Source organism: Leucoraja erinacea, chromosome 12 (genome assembly GCF_028641065.1).
Source record: "Leucoraja erinacea ecotype New England chromosome 12, Leri_hhj_1, whole genome shotgun sequence".
Lineage (NCBI taxonomy): Eukaryota > Metazoa > Chordata > Chondrichthyes > Rajiformes > Rajidae > Leucoraja > Leucoraja erinaceus.
This window is the reverse complement of record NC_073388.1, coordinates 2,147,323-2,168,998: the sequence shown is the minus strand read 5'-3', so window position 1 is coordinate 2,168,998 and position 21,676 is coordinate 2,147,323. Positions and strand designations below refer to the sequence as shown.

At 44.2% G+C, this 21,676-nt stretch overlaps 1 protein-coding gene across 3 annotated transcripts in view; it reads left to right on the top strand.

Annotated features, from left to right (window-relative positions):
* The window catches only part of LOC129701991 (sodium- and chloride-dependent neutral and basic amino acid transporter B(0+)-like), a 52,209-nt gene extending 32,960 nt beyond the window's left edge, over positions 1–19,249 (top strand). For all 3 annotated transcript variants that reach the window (XM_055643454.1, XM_055643453.1, XM_055643455.1), the window contains exons 8-14: positions 705–933; positions 1,242–1,367; positions 2,390–2,508; positions 12,598–12,697; positions 15,669–15,778; positions 15,869–16,039; positions 16,639–19,249. In XM_055643454.1, the coding sequence (XP_055499429.1) occupies positions 705–933; positions 1,242–1,367; positions 2,390–2,508; positions 12,598–12,697; positions 15,669–15,778; positions 15,869–16,039; positions 16,639–16,770 (987 nt within the window). In that variant the 3' untranslated portion in view covers positions 16,771–19,249. The remainder of the gene's footprint in view (positions 1–704; positions 934–1,241; positions 1,368–2,389; positions 2,509–12,597; positions 12,698–15,668; positions 15,779–15,868; positions 16,040–16,638) is intronic.
* The last annotated feature ends 2,427 nt before the right edge of the window (positions 19,250–21,676 follow it).

Sequence of the window (21,676 nt, the reverse complement as noted above, 5' to 3'; positions counted from 1 at the left end):
TAGCTAAAGAAATGAATGCTGTTTTTGAATTGTGACATGAATAATTTTATTCATGTAAAATTATTCATTGCATTTTGGTTTAGAGGTCTGAAAAAAATGCAACTGAACAGCTTTATTGTGAGTATGTGCATGAAGGAACTGTAGTTACTGGTTTTAACCAAAGATAGATACAAAATGCTGGAGTAACTCAGCAGGACAGGCAGTATTTCTGGAGAGAAAGAATGGGTGACGGTTCGGTTCGAGACTGAGGTAACCTGAAATGCCAACCATTCCTTCACTCCAGAAATGTTGCCTGCCCTGCTGAGTTACTCCAGCATTTTGTGTCTATCTTTAGCTTTATTATAGGTTTTGGTTTAGATTTATTATTGTCATATGTACCGAGGTACAGTGAAAGGCTTTGTTTTGCATCCTAGCTAATCAATCATATCATATACTATACATAAATACAATCAAGCCAAACTCAAGTACATTGAGTGAGCAGAGTGGAGAACATGTTCCAGAGACAAAGTCTAATGAAAGCAATAGGGAGAGGTGAATCGGACAGTACCCTAGCTTATGGAAGGGCCATTCCTTTGCCCACTTTTACAGTTAATCAATATCCTATTGTAACATTGGGCAACCTTCTTCACTGTCCACTATAATAACAATGTTGGTCCCATTGGTAAATTTAACTGTGCAAACTAATTATAATTTCCATTCACCAGGTCTGGAAAGATGCTGCAACACAAATATTTTATTCACTTGCAATTGGCTGGGGCAGTTTAATAACCCTGTCGTCCTACAACAAATTCAACAACAACTGTTACAGAGACACCATGATCGTCTGCATCATTAACTGTGCCACGAGTGTGTTTGCTGGATTTGTCATCTTCTCCATCCTGGGACACATGTCTCACATACAGGACAAGCCTGTTTCAGAGGTCGCTAAGTCAGGTACCTGTGCTCTTAGACTTGCCATTTTCTGTTGTGATTTAGATCTGATGATGGAGTGGAGGTGATGAGCAAGAGATCAGCTGGAAGGTAATTGGAAAGGTGAGATATTGGGGAGGGGAGAGGGGAGAGCAAGGTATGGGGAAATGTAAAATAAACATGTAAGAATGTGGAAGAGAGAAGCATGTTTAGGCTGGGCACTCAATCTGGATGTTAGATTAATTAATGGACTTTTGAAATATAAACAACGATATAATCTTTTTCTTTTGTACATAATTAATCTTATCTGACCAATTGTGTCTCCCATTCAGGTTTTGGTTTGGCTTTTATCGTGTATCCAGAGGCTTTAGCACAGTTGCCGTGGGCGCCTCTTTGGTCCAGCCTCTTTTTCTTCATGCTGATCACCCTGGGACTCAGCAGTCAGTGTGTTGCTGTTGGTAAGAGCCACTTCAATTCCTTTGCCAAGTCTTTGCCACTTCCCTAAAATCAGGTTATATGGCTCTTGAAATTAGGTCGTGCTGAAATTTGCATACAATTCTAATAGTCATATTTTTGTTCAATCTTTTAACAGTCTTTCAGAGTTGTTTCCAATACTAACCCTCATTCCTTTAACAAAATTAGGTCGAACAAAAAAAAAAAGAAATTGGAGGGAATGCAGTCTTTCCCTTGTATGGAAGGGAAATAAATATTTAGACAGGTACATGGATAGGAGAGGTTTAGAAGGATATTGGCCAAATGCAGGTAGGTGGGGCTAGTTGGCCAGTGTGAGCAATTTGATCCGAATGGCCTGTTTCCACGCTGTAAGACTCTATGATGTTACAACGAACAGTGTAGTATAGGAACAGGCCCAATGCCTCACAATGTCTGTGCTTAATTTGGGCCAAGCATGGTCAGATGGGACTAGCTTAGATGGGGCATTGGAGGGTTGGGCCGAGGGCCCTGTTTCCATGCTGTATGACTGTATGACTCCTCTGCCTGAAACATTGGAGGGACTCCATTTTGTAACTTCATGAGGGGACCATTACCAGGAATGTTTGAGCTCTACCCATGGTTGAAGTATGGTGGAGCAGACTGGTGACTTTAATGCTTGCTCAAGTCATTTAATGCTTGCCCTGCCCAATCACTCTCCATAGCTCAGGCTCCCAAGTCCTGGCATCATCCTCGTAAAACTTCTCTGTACTCCTTCCAGCTTAATGCCATCCTTCCTATAGCAGCGTGACAAAAACTGAACACACTGCCGTTTATTGTGAAGGTCCTGCCAACTTCTGTACTCAGTGCTCTGACTGATGAAGGCCAATGTACCTACCTTCTTGACCACCCTGTCTACCAGTCACCCCCAATTGGGAAGAAGAAGCTGCCACATCTCTTCTGCTTTGCACGGTGTTGTAACATCCAGTGCGGTGATTCTCTGTGATTTTGTAAATCATTAATTAAACTTGTTTAACTTTAATTTTATTAGAAGCAGTAATAACGACCCTACTGGATCAGTTCCCTGGCTTTCTGCGACCAAGGCGTCTGTTTCTTACAGCTGCTGTTTGCCTGATATTTTATTTGATCAGCCTAACCTGCACAACACAGGTAAGGCGCAATTCAATAGTATCTTCATAGGCCAGCTTTAACTTATCATGTGAGAAATTTTATATGATTGAATAATAGAGAATGACTAGTTATTTAGCTTGTTTAACTTGCTTGACAAATCACATACTATTCTGACTGTGAAATACTTCACAGCATCTAAATCTGGGACACAATCAACTGCAGATACTGGCTTACAAAAAATCCTACAAAGTGCTGGAGTAGCTCAGCAAGACGGGCAGCATCTGCAAAGAAATGAATAGGCAACATTTCAGGTCGAGACCCTTCTTCAGACTGGTGGTAGTAGGAGGGGGGAGAATTCTGGAAGAGATGTGGGGAGGAGTGAGAAAAAGCTAGGCAGGAGATAGGTGGACAAAATGTGTAAAAAACCCCAAAAAACTGCAAATGCTGATGAAATTCGAAGGCAGACACAAATGCTGGAGTAACTCAGCGGACCACGCAGCATCTCTGGAGAGAGGGAATGGGCGACGTTTCAGGTTGAGACCCTTATTCAGAGTCATGTTGGGAGGGGGCGGGACAAAGATAGAATGTAGGCGGAGACAGTAAGACTAGCAGGAGAACTGGGAAGGGGATGGGATGGAGAGAGAAAGCAAGGGCTATCTGAAGGTAGAGAAATCAATGTTCATATCGCTGAATTGTAAACTACCCAAGCGAAATATGAGGTGCTGTTCCTCCAATTTGCACTGAGCCTCACTCTGACAATGGAGGAGGCCCAGGACAGAAAGGTCAGATTGGGAATGGGAGGGGGAGTTAAAGTGCTGAGCCACCGGGAGATAAGGTAGGTTAAGGCGGACTGAGCGGAGGTGTTCAGCGAAACAATCGCCGAGCCTGCACTTGGTCTCGCCGATGTAGAGAAGTTGACACCTGGAACTGCTTTCTGCAGAGACCGTTCCCTCCGAAACTTCCTGATCAACTCGTCCCTTCCCACCCAAACCATCCCTCCCCAGGTACTTTCCCCTGCAACTGCAGGAGATGCAACACCTGTCCCTTTACTCCATCCAAGGACCTAAACAGTCTTTCCAGGTGAGGCAGAGGTTCACTTGCGCCTCCTCCAACCTCATCTACTGTATCCGCTGTTCCAGGTATGGACGAGACCAACCAGATCTCAACAGCATTTTTTCAACAGCAATAAGTGTGTCCAATAGGTGTTGGCCTTTCCAACAATCCCTGTGACAGTGTGATAACAATAGTCAATCAATTAATTTATGGCCACTAAACTACCTGGTGTCTCACCCACAATCCCAGTACCAGGAGGATGCCATTCATCTGGGCCATTTTACAGTGCCCAGAGAGGATGCCACAGAGCGGTCAGGGTCACAGTGTGGAAACAGTTCAAATGTGAACACTCGGAAGCATTTAAATGGAACATTTTACAATTAGACTTAAAAAATCTGGCAGCACTGGGGCTGTGCTGGTGTCTGGGTAACACATTCGCTCTTGTTCATATTAATTTTAAGTATAAAAGTCAGGAAGTCATGCCCAGCTTAATAAAACCTAGGAGTATCGCATGCAGTTCTGGTCACCACATCATAGGAAGGATGTGGAAGTTTTGCTAAGAGTAGAGAATAGGTTTACCAGAATGCTGCCTGGATTAGAATGTATTAGCTATAGAGAGAGGCTAGTCCAGGGGTGGGGAACCTGCAGTCTTATGGCCGCATGCGGCCTTCTAGGCCATTAAGTGCGGCCTTTTGAATGAATCCAAATTTTGTAATTGGCCAAATAAAAGATGTCACAAAATGGAGAATCTCTGTATTTCCAAAGCCTGCTTGGACTCTCTCTGTGTGAAAGTTTCAAGCTGTGAGTCACAGCTCCAAGGAGTCTGGACCCCAGATGGAAGTTGAGGATACATAGAAACATAGAAATTAGGTGCAGGAGTAGGCCATTCGGCCCTTCGAGCCTGCACCGCCATTCAATATGATCATGGCTGATCATCCCACTCAGTATCCCGTACCTGCCTTCTCTCCATACCCCCTGAACCAGAATAGGACAAGAGCAAATATCTAACTCCCTCAGATATTAATATAGTCAATGAAACTGGCCTCAACTACCCTCTGTGGCAGAGAGTTCCAGAGATTCACCACTCTCTGTGTGAAAAAAAGTCTTCTCATCTCGGTTTTAAAGGATTTCCCCCTTATCCTTAAGCTGTGACCCCTTGTCCTGGACTTCCCTAACATCGAGGTACCTCTTCCTGAGGAGGGGCCTGTCCAACCTCCTTAAGAAATTTGTAAGTTGGCTATAAGATCCCCTGGGGAGCACCTAAATTCTAGAGAGTACACAATACCAAGTCTCAATAGTCTTTCTGGAGAAGGTCAGTCCTGACATCCCAGGGTTCAGTTTGGTTGGAGAAAGGCTCTCTGCATGAGATGCGAGATATTTAAATGAACTGTCCTTCCTCAGATTTGGGGAAAAATATAGACGCAAATGGAGGACATTTCACCAAGAAATTGTACAAGAGTACAGAACCTCCCTGTTCCTATACGGTCAAATCCTTTAAAAATGAAAGCCCTAACATAAGGGAATTCGCTTTCTTTGGAAAAAGAGGGAGCCTGCTGCACCTGCATGCCTACCTTCAATGACTGGTGTACCATGACACCCAGGTCTCGCTGCAGCTCCCCCTTTCCCAATCGGCCACCATTTAGATAATAATCTGCTTTCCTGTTTTTGCCACCAAAATGGATAACCTCACATTTATCCACATTATACTGCATCTGCCAAACATTTGCCCACTCACCCAGCCTATCCAAGTCACCTTGCAGTCTCCTAGCATCCTCCTCACAGCTAACACTGCCCCCCCCAGATTAGTGTCATCCGCAAACTTGGAGAGAGTTGCCTTGGAATTCCCTCATCCAGATCATTAATATATATTGTAAAGTAGCTGGGGTCCCAGCAAAAATATAAAAGCGGATACCCCTCCAGTCCTGACAGGATGCCCCTAGGAAAAAGACCCGTTTACTCCTAGCTTTGCTTCCTGTTTGACCAGCCAGTTCTATATCCACATCAATACTGAACCCCCAATACCGTGTGCTTTAAGTTTGTATACTAATCTCTATGTGGGACCTTGTCGAAAGCCTTCTGGAGGTCCAGATACACCACATCCACTGGTTCTCCCCATCCACGCTACTAGTTACATCATCAAAAAATTCTATAAGATTTGTCAGACATGATTTACCTTTTGTAAATCCATGCTGACTTTGTCCAATGATTTCACCACTTTCCAAATGTGCTGCTATCCCATCTTTCATAACTGACTCTAGCAGTTTCCCCACTACCGATGTTAGACTAACTGGTCTGTAATTCCCCGTTTTCTCTCTCCCTCCCTTCTTAAAAAGTGGGGTTACGTTTGCTACCCGCCAATCCTCAGGAACTACTGTTGAATCTAAAGAGTTTTGAGAAGATTATTACTAATGCATCCACTATTTCTGGAGCCACTTCCTTAAGTACTCTGGGATGCAGCCTATCTGGCCCTGTGGATTTATCGGCCTTTAATCCATTCAATTTACCCAACACCACTTCCCGGCAAACCTGGATTTCACTCAATTCCTCCAACTCCTTTGACCCGCGGTCCCCTGCTATTTCCGGCAAATTATTTATGTCTTCCTTAGTGAAGACGGAACCAAAGTAGTTATTCAATTGGTCCACCATATCCTTGTTCCCCATGATCAACTCACCTGTTTCTGACTGCAAGGGACCTACATTTGTTTTAACTAATCTCTTTCTTTTCACATATCTATAAAAACGTTTGCAGTCAGTGCTTTTGATGTTCCCTGGCAGTTTTCTCAAAATAATCTACATGGTAAATTTCCTAATTGAAGAATACAGTTGAACAGAGGGATCTGGGGTCTTTGAATTTCTCCCAGTATGGAATCTTTTATGGCTAGGGTGTACGCATCAGCTTTTGGTATGCTAGCCTTTATAATTTCCCTTGAGTATGGAAGCTGGATGTAATGTTACCTTCCCTGATTTATTCTTTTGACCAAACTGGAGATGAACAATTTTTGTAGCCCAATCCATGCAGGATGTCAATGTCAAAATTGCAGAGTCCAGAGGCAATTTTTAGAATTAATTGCCAGGGTTTCTTGGCCTAAGTCACAGAGATACCTTCAAAGTTACCTTTCTTTAAGTTCAGAACCATTGTTTCTGAATTAACAAGGTCACTCTCCATCCTAATGAAGAACTCAACCATATTATGGTCACTGTTGAGAATAGGGATTCACGTACAACATGACTTCAGAATAAGGGACCCTTTAGGGGTACCCAGGGGGAAGTCTTTAAAATAGAGCTGCTCTCGGTTGGAATGAGCTTCAGTGGAAGTAGATAAGGCAGGTCCCGCATAGATTCCAAAAAAAATCCTCTTCATAGCATGAGAAGGGAATGGAGGGTTATGGTTCACCCAGGTGGGACTAAGTAGAAAAAAGTTGTTCGGCATAACCGTTGGTGAGGTTCGAGATGGCCTGTTTCCGTGCCGTTTGTTATATGTTAATATGTATGAGGGTTTTGCAGAAGAGCTGAGCAGGTTTGCAAATGCATGATTAGGATGAATTAACCCTCAACGTAACAGAACAACTTCACACAATACTCCAAAAGGAAAATATATATTATTAAATCGCTTCGAATGAATCAACTGATACTACTAACTCGGCGCAGGTTTTATACTTAATTCTGGCCATAACAGAAGATTTTCTTTGCTACGAAGAGTTACTCGCTTTGGGCACTCTTACGGGTAGAACACGAGGAATAGATTTCTTCAACAACATTCAACATAAATGTCGTGAAGTTGGACTGGATTTGGTTAATTTAGTGAGTGTATGTATAGACAGTGCACCTTCCATGACAGGAAAATGTGAAGGGTTTATTGCACAGATAAAAAAGGTATGATCAGATCCAGATCATTTATTTTCTTTGTATCTTACATCAGCAAAATCTCTGTGCTAAATCTATTATCTTAAGTGACACTTTGCAACAAGTTATATGTATTGTTAACTATATTCGTGCAAATGCAACACAGCATCGTCAGCTTCGTAATATATGCTAAAGTTGGACGATGAGGCATTCAGTGTGGATTTGCCGTATCATTGTAAAGTGCATTGGCTATCGCAGGGACAGGTGTTAGCAAAATGTTTATCTTTGCGAGAACAGGTAGTTAAATTTCATGAAAAACAGAATCAGCAATGTGAAATATTGAAAGAAGATTATAGAAATACTGCATTTCTGTGTGATAGCATGTCAAAACAAAATGAATCCTCCTGCTCATCAATGACCTTCGCTAACTGGGGAACTAACATTTGTTTCTTTGCAAGGTGAAACTAAGTCTATATATGATACTAGACCAAGTGCAGACGCGTTGGGTCTGTTCCCCCAACGTGCGGTTGTGGGGGGGGGGAGGCGGCATTCAGCATCACACACACTAACTATCCCCGCCCCACACTCACACTAATTACCCCCCTTGATATTATATTAATATTATTAATTTGCTCCTTTTACCCCATAACCACCATATCTACTGACGCATAGCCCCCAACATGCAGTCACATCTAGAGGGGGGGGGGATGCGGGGGTAGAGAGTGAGGGCGCAGAGAGAAGGGGCAGAGACAGAGAGAGAGAGGGGAGAGAGAGAGAGAGAGAGAGTGAGAGGTGAGAGTGGGGGGTGCTGAGAGGGGGGTGAGGTGGGGAGCAGGGAGGGGGGGGGAGGGGGGAGGGTGGAGGGAAGGGGGTGTGGAGGGGAGGGAGGGTGGGGAGGGGAGGGAGAGAGAGGGGAGAGAGAGGGGAGAGGAGAGGGGAGAGAGGGAGGAGGGGAGAGGAGAGGGGAGGGGGGGAGAGGAGGGAGGGGGGGAGAGGAGAGGGGGAGAGGAAGAGGGGGGGGGAAGAGGGGGGGGGGAGAGGAGGGGGGGGGGAAGAGAAGAGGGGGGAGGGGAGAGAGAGAGGAGGGAGGGGGGAGAGAGGGGGGGGGGGGGGGGGGGGGGGGGGGGGGGGGGAGAGAGAGAGGGGGGGGGGGGAGAAACCCAAAACCCCCAAAACAACCATTTGCAGGCAGTGCTTTTTTCCTTCAAACTAACCATAACCATATTTTCATTTTCAAACCAAATTAAGGGTACTTACTCACAGCTGTGTAGACATTTGTTTAGTCATTCAGAGCTCAGACATCCATGTTGTAGAGACTGATTGAGGCACACCACTTCCTGGTTTTATAGTCCCTACCCATCCCACCAGCAGAAGCAGCAGAGAGAATGGGGAATTGTGTAAAATCATTAATATCTCTTTAATATTTCATCGACGGGAAAAATCCTCAGCACACGTGCGGCGGTGGGGGGCTCTGAGCGAGGTGGCCAAAAATGATGGCCGTAGGTGGCGGCGTTCTCACGGAAATCGCAGCACAGATCACCAAAACCGGTCAAGAACAGAGTTTTAGTAATATAGATATGGCAAAAAATTCAAGCATTTCGATAAAAACTATCTTTCTTCAAAACTGTTCTTTTTCAAAATGAAATTTCGGATGAACATTTTCCCCAGTTAGCGAAGGTCATTGATGAGCATGAGGATTCATGCGAATCATTTGAAGAATATTCAGCTGTTGTAGACTTATTAATTAAAGAATACAATGAAAGATTCCCTGACTTTGAGAATCATGACATCACACTCAAATTAGAATTTCAACCTCACCTAGTTGATGTCTCCAAGGCTCCTAAAGAACTACAGATGGAATTGATTGAGCTCTCTGAAGATGACATTTTCAAGTCCTTATTTGACGCTAAGAAAGATCCAATTGAAATAGGGAAAAATGCAGTAGATTACCCATATCTTTGGCAACATGCATGAAAAGTGCATGCATATCTGAATGGTGGCCGATTAGGAAAAGGGAAGATGCAACGAGACCTGGGTGTCATGGTACACCAGTCATTGAAAGTAGGCGTGCAGGTGCAGCAGGCAGCGAAGAAAGCGAATGGTATGTTAGCATTCATAGCAAAAAGGATTTGAGTATAAGAACAGGGAGGTTCTACTGCAGTTGTACAGGGTCTTGGTGAGACCACACCTGGAGTATTGCGTACAGTTTTCATCTCCTAATCTGAGGAAAGACATTCTTGCCATAGAGGGAGTATAGAGAAGGTTCACCAGACTGATTCCTGGGATGGCAGGACTTTCATATGAAGAAAGACTGGATAGACTCGGCTTATACACGCTAGAATTTAGAAGATTGAGAGGGGATCTTATAGAAACTTACAAAATTCTTAAGGGGTTGGACAGGCTAGATGCAGAAAGATTATTCCCGATGTTGGGGAAGTCCAGAACAAGGGGTCACAGTTTAAGGATAAGAAGGAAGTCTTTTAGGACCGAGATGAGAAAATCATTTTTTACACAGAGAGTGGTGAATCTGTGGAATTCTCTGCCACTGAAGGTAGTTGAGACCAGTTCATTGGCTATATTTAAGAGGGAGTTAGATGTGGCCCTTGTGGCTAAAGGGATTAGGGGGTATGGAGAGAAGGCAGGGATGGGATACTGAGTTGGATGATGAGCCATGATCATATTGAATGGCGCTGCAGGCTCGAAGGGCCGAATGGCCTACTCCTGCACCTATTTTCTATATTTCTATGCAAGTACTTTCTTGCTTTTCAACCACTTATTGCTGCAAATCTACATTCTCCTACATAACCTAATCAAGACGCCCTTAAGGTCACAAATGACGGATAGCCATCTGGAAGATCAGTTGAAACTGCGTACCTCCATGTTACAACCAAATATTCAAATGCTTTCCCACAAAAAGCAGTTACAACAAAGTCTTTAAAAGATTAGTTAACTTTAGAATTAACAAAATGTTTTCATTTTCTAGAAGTGAATGCATAGTAGTTAGATTTTTACAAAATAATGTACATTTGAAGTATATCTAATTGAAGTTTCTTGGATGTGGCCTTATTAGATTACAGCTAACTTAATACGGCATTCCATCATGAAAAGGTTCCCCACCTCTGGGCTAGTCAAACTTGGATTGTTTTCTCTGGAGTGTGGAGGTTGAGGGAAGACCTGATATAGATAAAATTATGGGAGATTATAAATTTTAAACATTCAGTATAAAATTACGATAGGGTAGACAGAACCATTTTCTCAAGATGGAAATATCAAAGAATACAGGACATGGCTTCAAGGTAAAAGGGACAAAATTCAAAGGACACGACACTAGACCAAGGACACTATCTGCTCCCAACACAATAATCCAGCACTCACCTGTTCCCCCAACGCAATTGGGGGGGCAATGGGGGGGGGGGGGGGGTGGGGGTGAAGGGGGAGGGGTGAAGGGGGATGGGTTGTGCAGGGCGGAAGGGGGGTGTTTATGGGTTGGGGGGTGGAAGGGATATTTGCTTATTTTGGTCCTTCTCTTGCTCAGAGCAAATTTCAGAACTATGTGCATTGACGTCTCTATGGTTTCTGAGTTGTTGTCAGGAATGTGAAGTTGGAGAATGACCTTGAATAACTTTATCAGCAGCTGGTCTGTAAATGGGATTGAATTCCTTTAACACGGTGTTGAGAGTTGTCCGTATTACTTTCAAATCATGTTTGGTCTGCGATGGGAAGTGTGTGGGAGGGAGGGATGGCGGGTGAGGAGGGAGTACCACGCGGTGGGAGGGAGGCAGAGGCCGCGGGCATTGATCTGAGCGAGGCCGTGGGGGGGTGAGGACCTGGGTGGGCGTGGACCCGAGCGAGGCCACAGGCGGGTGTGGACCCGAGCGAGGCCACAGGCGGGTGTGGACCCGAGCGAGGCGGCGGTCTTGCGTCAACCCGAACGAGGCCACAGGCCGAACCGAGCGAGGCCGCTTCTTCAGTGCGACTGGGCCAGGCGGGCCAGACAAAGGGAGGGGGTTTCCAGAACATTCCCGTGTGGCACACACACCCCCCCCCGCAAAGAATCAGTAGTTTATGAAGTTAAAACCTTTGGGGAGGTGGAGAGGGCGGCGGCCCCCTCCCCTTGCGGGGGCATTGTGATGTCATTTGAAGTGGCTTGATGATTCTGTGGCCGTTTTGGCTTTTTCTTTTAACTTTAATGATGAATAACTTTTGAAATATAGCATGAAATGTGAAGAGAACCTGTTTATTGTATCGACCGGATTAATGTGAGTAATAATCTGTAAAATTTCAATCTAGCACGTGGGTAGAATAACATACACACACACACACTCGCACGTACACACACACACACACACACACAACACACACACACACACACACACACACACACACACGCATGACACACACACACACACACACACACACACACACACACACACACACACACACACACGACACGTTTTATAGGTACACTAGACCAAGTGCCAGACCTGATGGTCCTGCTCCAAAAAACGCAACACCGTTCCGGTATGGACTAACCCCCTGGAGGGGAAAATGGGTGCTTACTGCAACTTAAGCCGCCGGCCTTCCCAAACGTAAAGCTGCGGTCTCCGGTGGGGAGGAGCTGATCTTACCTGCTAGTCCAATCTGGACGCCGTCGGCGGCTCAGGGTTGAAGTCCCGACCACGGGGGGAAATGGGGGAGGACTGGCATTGTAAACATTCAAAGTATTTGATTTTTGTTTTTTTATCTTTTGTGTGTGCCCTTTAATTGCGGTAATGTCAAGAAATAAAAAACGCATAATAGCAAAAAATGGGTACTGCAGTGAAGGAAGCTGATCCTACGTCAGGGAAGCTGGTCAAAAATGATTTTGATTTTGATTTTTTTTATCTTTAATCGGTAATGTCAAGAAATAAAGCATAAAATGTTCAGTGAAGGTGCCTAGAGGAGGAAAATGTGAATCAGAATATGTAAAAATCTTGTGAAAGTTTACATTTTTATAGCTTTAATCACGAATAACGTGAAATATAGGATGAAATCTTCAAAGCTGATCACTGCTAGCCGAGCCATTGTGATGTCATCAGTGAAAGCTGGTCGTTTTAAATTTAAAGTCTCGAGGGGAAAGATGTACAGGACAGGTTTTTTACACACAGAGTTGTGGGTGTCTGGAACACTTGGATGGTTCATTATCTCAGGCATCCCATGCAGCAACCTTTCAATTATTTAATTTTGTTTCAGGCTGGAATTTACTGGATAAACTTAATTGATCATTTCTGTGCTGGATGGGGTGTTCTTGTCACTGCCAATCTGGAACTTATCAGTGTGAGCTGGATATACGGTAAGTACAATCCATGCATAATGAACTGTAGATGCTGATTTACAAAAAAAAGACACAAGTTGCTGGAGGAACTCAGCGGGTCAGGCAGCATCTGTGGAGAACGTGGTTCGGTGATGTTTTAAGTGAGGTAGGAGGAAGTTGGAAGAGAGGTGGGGAGGAACAAAGCCCTGCAAGTGGATATGCGTGAGGGGGGTGGGAGTTGGGGATGGTTAGTCCTCGATACTACCAGCCAATCTGTGCTCTTCATCCACAAAATCCCCTGCACGTTATAGAGGCATAGAGTGATACAGTGTGGAAACAGGCCCTTCAGCCCAACTTGCCCACACTGGCCAACATGTCCCTGCTACACAAGTCCCACTTGCCTGCATTTGGCCTATATCCCTCCAAACCTGTCCTGTCCATGTACCAGTCTAACTGTTTCTTAAACATTGGGATAGTCCCAGCCTCAAGTACGTCCTCTTGCAGCTTGTTCCATACACCCACCACCCTTTGCTTGAAAACATTACCCCTCAGATTCCTATTAAATCCTTTCTCCTTCACCTTAAAATTAAATCTTTTCCCCTTCACCTGTTGTTTGGTTATGACTGCTTGAGGTCATTTTTCCACCACTCATAGAGTCATAGAGTGATACAGTGTGGAATTAGGCCCTTCAGCCAAACTCGTTTTATTTTCCCCTTCACCCTGAACCTTGCTGGTATGTCCTCTGGCCCTCTGTGCATCTACCCGATCTTTTCCTCTCATGAATTTGTATACCTCTATGAGATCTCCCCTCATCCTCCAGTGCTCCATGGATAGTGCCCCAGCCTACTCAACCTCTCCCTATAGCTCAGACCCTCTAGTCTTGACAACATCCTTGTAAATCTTTTCAGATCTTTTCTGACAATATCTTTCCTATAACATGGTGCCCAGAACTGAATACAATATTCTAATGCGGTCTCACCAACGTCTTATACAACTGCAACATGACCTCCCAACTTCTGTACTCATTTTCTTGACTTGCTGGAGGGAACATCCTGACCTTAATTTGAATAGTGTATTGCGACTTGACTGAGTTTCTTCTAGAGGCTGGTGGAATAGTAAGGCAGCTTCTGCACCATGCACACATACATCACACAGTCCCAGATCCCACTCATTCCTGGTCACACAGACCAGACTCTCCATCAGGCAATGACCCCACTCATTCCTGATTTACCTCCTTGCTTTCCAACTGATGCACAACAAGTTAGAAAATATGTTGTATCCCTCTTGAATGTTGGGCGAGTCCAGAACTTGCCCATGGACCAAGTTGCCCACAGTCCCATATTTAGAATAAAACCTTTCTTATCCATCTACATGGAAATGCTTTTAAATTTGTTAAGAACTGAGGATGACAGAAAAAAAAACGTTTTAGGTTCACGAGATTGATCCCTGGGAGAGAGTCATGTGAAAAGACTTTGTGGAATTCCCTGCCACAGAGGGCAGAGGAGGCCAAATCACTGGATGGCTTTAAGAGAGAGTTAGAGCTCTAGAGGCTAGTAGAATCAAGGGATATGGGGAGAAGGCAGGCACGGGTTATTGATTGGGGACGATCAGCCATGATCACAATGAATGGTGGTACTGGCTCGAAGGCCCAAATGGCCTCCTCCTGCCCCTATTTTCTATGTTTCTATGTTTACCTTCTCTTGCAGTTCATTCCATATACCCACCATGATCTGTATGAAAAGGTTGCCCCTCAGATTCCTATTAAATCTTTTTCCTCTTACCTTAAACCATGATGGTATTTATGTTTATTATTGTTTGATTTGATTGAACAGCATGCAAAACAAAGCTTTTTGCTCTACCTCGCCTGAACCAAACCCAAAACTGTCTGCATTTTCATGTTTCTGGGGACAATTTGCTATTTTTCAGCTCAGGTCAAAGGAGATATATAACGGAGCCCATCTACCCCAGCATAGTTCTGATGTACAAGCCTTTCCTAAAGTAAGTTCCCGGTCATCAGAACCACATGCAAGCAATCCTCACAAAGTGTGCATTAGCCTTTATCAGTCAGATTATTGATGTTGGGAGATCATGTTATACAAGATATCGGTGAGGCCACATTTAGAGTATGGTGTTCAGTTTTGGTCATCCTGTTATAGGAAACATGTTAAGATGAAAAGAGTTCAGAGAAGGGGGATGTTACCAGGACTCAGGGGCCTGAGCAACATTCCCTATAGGGAGGGCAGGCTAGGAATTTATTCCTTGGAGCACAAAAGGATGAGGGCAGATTTCAAAGAGATGTACATCATGAGAGGAATAGATAGGGTAAATGCACAGAATCTTTTCCCATAGTAGTGGAATCAAGAAACAAAGGACATAGGTTTAAGGTGAAGGGAGAAAGATTTAATAGGAACCTGAGAGGCAACCTTTTTTAAACATAGGGTGGTAGGTAAATGGAACCAGCTGCCGAAGGATGTACCGGAGACAGGTACTATCACAACGATTAAGAAACATTTGGACAGGTACATGGATAGGACAGGGTTAGAGGGATATGTGCCAAACACAGGCAAGTGGGACTAGTGTAGATGGGGCACGTTGGTTGGTGTGGGCAAGTTGGGCTGAAGGGCCTGTTTCCATGCTGTATGACTGTGAGTGTCTTCAATCTGAAACATTGCCTCTGCTTTGGTTTTGCCTGACCTGCTGAGTATACCAGGTGTTTTTTTCCATATTTAATATTTTCAACATCCCTAGTTTTTAGATTTTGAAACAATTTTCAAAATCGAATTAGATATAGGAGGAAATTTTTCGAAGATTGGTCCAGACCCAAAACGTCACCTATACTTTTCTTCCAGAGATGTTGGCGGACCCACTAAGTTACTCCAGCACCTTGTGTCTGTATTATTTGGTCAAATTGCTTGAAATCGTAACTGATGTCAGTGATGTCCATTTTGATACGGACCTCGAAACTGGACAAATCAAACTGATGTAATGCCTGGATTCTTGTTGTCCACAGGAGTCAACAGATTCATCAAGGACATTGAGATGATGATTGGGGAGAGGAGTTGGCTCTTCTGGCTGTGGTGGAGAGTGTGCTGGCTATACGTATCTCCGTGCTTGATGGCAGTAAGGAGATCTTGAGATCTTACAGCAGTTTAAACAGAGTAATTAGCAAGTGGTTGCTCCATCTCCTATTTCTAACATGTTTTTGTACAGGCAATCGTAGTGTGGTCTCTGGTAACATTCGCCCCACCAACATATGGGCTTGTTGAATACCCTGTCTGGGCAACAGCTCTCGGCTGGTGTATGATCATCTTCTGTATTATGTGGATCCCCATCGTTGCCATTAAGAGAGTTGTCCAAACAGAGGGCTCCACTCTGTGGCAGGTAAGGGAACACCTTGAAGTCCGTGAGAGAGGAAAGACTCGCGATTCAAGAGAATATCTCTGTCAAACTAGCAATGTGCAACACAAGCGATCTATGTCTTCAGCTTTTCTGCCAATCTTTTAAAACATGTAAATCTTTTGCAATTAAAAAAGTCACAATTTACATGACTTAACGGCAAGAATATGGTAGAAGTAGAGAGGAAGGCACAGGAAATGTAAGATTTTAGTTTAGGTTTATTATTGTCGCATGTACCAAGGTACTATGAAAAAACGTTCTGTATGCTGTTTAATCAGATCAGGTAACACTTTAGATAAATACAATCAAGCCAAACTCAAGTACAATCGGAAGAGTGAAGGTGAGGATACAGAGTGCAGAATATAGTTCCTGGCATTGTCAGTTCCACAGACATAGACCAATGTCCGCAATCAGGTAGAGGTGAATTGGACAGTAGCTTAGCTTATGGAAGGACCATTCAGAAGCCTGGATAACAGAGGGAAAGAACCTGTTCCTGAGTCTGGTAGTGTGCGCCTTCAAGCTTTTGTACTTCTGCCGCAAGAGAGCACACAAAACAATATAATCTTTCAAATTATTTTTCACAGAAAATTTCTGTCGCATGCACATCAGCTCCTGATTGGGGCCCGTACTTGGAACAACACCGAGGGAACAGATACAGGAAGGGGCCTGAATCTGCAGACGTCCTTTTACAGTGTACAGCTCTGAGCAGTCCCTGAGATACGAAAGTGGCAGGGTAGTTTCTGTTTAATTTGTAAACAATTCCCTGGCAGTTTGTAATTTATTCCCACTTTAGCATCAGTGGGAGTAGTCCTGAACAATCAGCATCAGTGACTTGGGAGAAATCCCTGTATCATATTTTATATCTTACTTGTTTATTGCTCGATATATACACCACGGTGCCATGGAATTCTTTGTACACACAAAGCATACAATATAGTAAAGGGATTTGATTGTCTGACCTGCCTGAATCTTGCCTTCAGATGGGGCCCAGTAACCCTATTAATTACAGCTCAGATCAGGACCGCACACAAAGGAACTCTCATACAACAGCGGAGAGTCTCTCGAACAAGGTAGTTTATTCAGGCCTTGCCACAGGGGAAGCACGACTGGAACACACATCACTGACACAAAAAACATAACAATCTGTAGTATTCGTGTTATGATGGTTACATATACATTTTACACTTTCAAACTAATTCATCAGCAACCCACCTTTCCTTACAGTATTTGTTACTGGTTTACTAGGAGTTACCTCTATCTGTTTGACAGCCTGGACTTTATCTCATAGAGTCATAGAGTGATACAGTGTGGAAACAGGCCCTTCGGCCCAACTTGCCCACACCGGCCAACTTGTGCCAGCTACACTAATCCCACCTGCCTGCGCATCATCCGTATCCCTCCAAACCTGTGTTATCCATGTACCTATCTAACTGTTTCTCAAAAATGATGGGATAGTCCCAACCTCAACCTCAACTACCTTCTCTGGCAGCTTGTTTCATACACCCACCACCCCTTCACCTTGAAGCTATGTCCTCTGGTCCTCGATTTCCCTAATCTGGGCAAGAGATTCTGCGCATCTACGCAATTTATTCTTCTCATTGAGTTTCAGATTAGGAAAGGGGAGAAGCAATGAGACCTGGGTGTCCTTGTACACCAGTCACTGAAAGTAAGCGTGCAGGTATAGCAGGCAGTGAAGAAAGCAAATGGCATGTTGGCTTTCATGGCCTGCAGTTGTACAGGGTCTTGGTGAGACCACACCTGGAGTATTGCGTACAGTTTTGGTTTCCTAATCTGAGAAAAGACATTCTTGCCATAGAGGGAGTACAGAGAAGGTTCACCAGACTGATTCCTGGGATGTCAGGACTTTCACATGAAGAAAGACTGGATAGACTCGGCTTGTACTCGCTAGAATTTAGACTGAGGGGGAACTTTACAATATTCTTAAGGGGTTGGACAGGCTAGATGCAGGAAGATTGTTCCCGATGTTGGGGAAGTCCAGAACAAGGGGTCACAGTTTAATGATAAGGGGGAATTTTTTTAGGACCGAGATGAGGAAATTTTTTTTCACACAGAGAGTGGTGAATCTTTGGAATTCTCTGCCACAGAAGGTAGTTAAGGCCAGTTCATTGGCTATATTTAAGTTAGATGTGGCCCTTGTGGCTAAGGGGATCAGGGGGTACGGAGAGAAGGCAGGTACAGGATACTGAGTTGGATGATCAGCCATGATGGCGGGATTGACATGCAATATGAGGAAAGAATGGGTATACTGGGCTTGTATTCACTGGAATTTAGAAGGATGAGAGGGGATCTTATAGAAACATTAAATTCTTAAGGGATTGGACTGGCTAGATGCAGGAATATTGTTCCCCATGTTGGGGGAGTCCTAAACCAAGGGTCACAGTTTAGGGAAAAGGGGTAAGCCATTTAGGACTGATATGAGGAAAAACCTTTTCACCCAGAGAGTTGGTAATCTATGGAATTCTCTGCCACAGAAGGCAGTGAAGGTTAATTTGCTGGATGTTCTCAAGAGAGAGTTAGATTTAGCTTTTAGGGCTAATGGAATCAAGGGATGGGGAAAAAGCAGGAACGGGGGGGGGGACTGATTCTGGATGATCAGCCATGATCATATTGAATGGCAGTGCTGGATCGATGGGTCGAATGGTCTACTCCTGCGCCGATTTGCTATGTTTCTATCTTGAACATATCTTTACCATATTGACCTCCTTATCCATCATCCTTTTCCAATATGTACACCATGTTAGAAACTTTACAATTTTCTTATAGAACATGGAACAGTACAGCACAGGAACAGACATTAGAGCCCACAATATTGGTGCCAAACATGATGCTAAGACCAATTCTAATATGCCTGCACATAATCCATATCTCTAGGTTCAAACCTGACCATGGGTGCTTTCCGTAAGGATTTTGTACATTCTCCCTGTGACCGTATGGGTTTTCTCCGGGTGCTCTGGTTTCCTCCCACATTCCAAAGACATGTAGTTTTGTGAGATAATTTGCTTCTGTAAAATTATTCCTAGTGTATGGGGATTGCTGATTGGTGCAGACCCGATGGGACGATGTATTTCTAAACTAAATTAAATGAAAGGAACTGCAGATGCTAGTTTACAAAAAAAACACGCTAATTGCTGTAATAACCCAGCCGCTCATCTCTAGAGAACATGGACAGGTGGTGTTATGGGGTGGGTGGGTGGGGGACGACCGTTCTTCAGACTTTAGTGTTTGTTCCAAGGAGAGCGGGAGCATTTACAGTGGTATTGATGACAGAGCTCATGCATCACAAACACACAAAGTCATAGATAAGCATGGAAAGAGAGAACTACCTAACAAACTACCCACCTACCCAAAAAAAGATACAAAGTACTGGAGCAACTCAGCGGGTCAGACAGCATCTCTGGAGAACATGGATAGGTGATGTTTTAGGTTGGGACGCTTCTTCAGACTTCAGTTACCCCTCCCCCTCACTCCACCCACCTTCCTAGACTCCATGTGTACTGCTGCTGAATCAGTCACCTATCCATGCTCTCCAGAGATGCTGCCTGACCCACTGAGTTACTCCAGCACTTTGCGTTTTATGGAACTTTGACCGATGTGCAGTCATTGCAATCTGAAGGCAGCGTGATTTTTACCTTAATGTTCCATTTCCTGTCAATCATTAAATTTTGCTAATTGTTCTAAATTACTTTTAGTCAAGCTGTGTATCATTTTAAACCATCCATTTTATAGCTTTACAGAAGGTCAAATGAACTGATAAATCAACCACTATGTTTATCCTTTATTCCTGGCCTTTTAATTATAAAAGGAACATCAGTTTGTACAGAGGATGAATAAAGACATTAATCCTGAGACAGGAATGGCAGGGAATGGTGAAGGTGGATTCCAGACCAATGGGAGCTGAGTGGCTCAAGCCTATCATCAGTGGTGCATTGAAGGAATAACAGCAGAGAAGAAACGCCACCATCCCTGATGGTCTGGACGATATCTACAATTCTCTACAATTTCTTGCAGTCTTAGATGGAGTTTTTCCCAAACCAGGCTGCATCCCAATGTATCCCAATAACATGCTTTCTACAGCACATTAGTAGAAGTTAGTGAGGGTTGCTGGGAACAGGCCAAACCTCTTAAGCCTTCTCAGGAAGTAGAGGCATTGGTGTGTTTCTTGACCATTGCTTCAATATGGGTGGTCAAAGATGAATTACTGTCGATATTTATTCCCAAGAACCTGAAGCTTTCAACCGTCTCTACTTCAGCACTGTTAATGAATACTAGGGTATGTGTTCCCAATTTCCCCCCTCCCCCACACTCCTCCCATTAAATCCCCTTGCACTCTCATCACACTCTGCCCCCTCCCACTGTTGTTCCCCATCTACAACTACACTCATACTCCTTCCTTCCCTATCAGATTCCAGTATCTGCAGCATTCTGTTCGCCCGCCCTCTGTTGCTATCTCCATCCTTCCGTCCTCCACCTGATTGTCGCCTGCCAATCATCCCCGCATCACTTGTATCCACCTATAGATCTGTTTAATTTGTAGATAAAGCAAAGAAACAGGCCCTTCAGCCCACTGAGTCCACGCCAACCATCAATCACCCATTCACACCTAGTTCTATGTTATTCCACTTTCTCACACCTTCCCCACACACTAGGGGCAATTTACAGAGGCTAATTAACAATAGACAATAGGTGCAGGAGAAGGCCATTCAGCCCTTTGAGCCAGCACCACCATTCAATGTGAATATGGCTGATCATCCCCAATCAGTACCCCGTTCCTGCCTTCTCCCCATATCCCCTGACTGCTATCTTTAAGAGCCCTATCTAGCTCTCTCTTGAAAGTATCCACCGCCCTCTGAGGCAGAGAATTCCACACTCACAACTCTCTGTGCGGAAAAGTGTTTCCTCATCTCCGTTCTAAATGGCTTACCCCTATTCTTAAACTGTGGCCCCTGGTTCTGGACTCTCCCAACATCGAGGAACATGTTTCCTGCCTCTAGCGTGTCCAACCCCTTAATAATCTTATAATCTACAAACCTGTGTTTGGGCTGTGGGAGGAAACCGGAGCACCCAGAGGCAACCCATGCAGTCACATGGAGGATGTGCAAACTCCACACAGACACAGGCAAGGTCAGGATTAAACCCTCTGGCAGCTCATTCCCTTTACCCACCACCCTCTGAATGTGAAGGTTGCCCCTCTGGTTCCTATTAAATCTTGACTCTCTCACCTTAAACCTATGTCCTCTGGTTTTTCATTCCCCTAACCTGGGTAAAGGACTGTGTGCTTTTACCTGATCTATTCCTCTTGTGACTTTAAACACGTCTATATGTTCACCCATCAGGCTCCCATAAGTATTGGCATGTTTTTAACCAGAAATGATCACTGAGGGGCTTTGTTGCAGGTTCGATGGAAACTGGATCAGCTAGCACCGTGCAGTGCAATCTAATCCAATTTAACCAAGAGACTGTAAGAGAGTTGCACTGAAGAATTTAACATAACAAAGTTGAGGAGAATATATTCAAACTTAATGACATCTTTCCGACAGCAGGGTGACCAAACTGAACCAGGAGGAGGTAGTTGAGGTAGGTGCTATTTCAGCATTTAAAAGG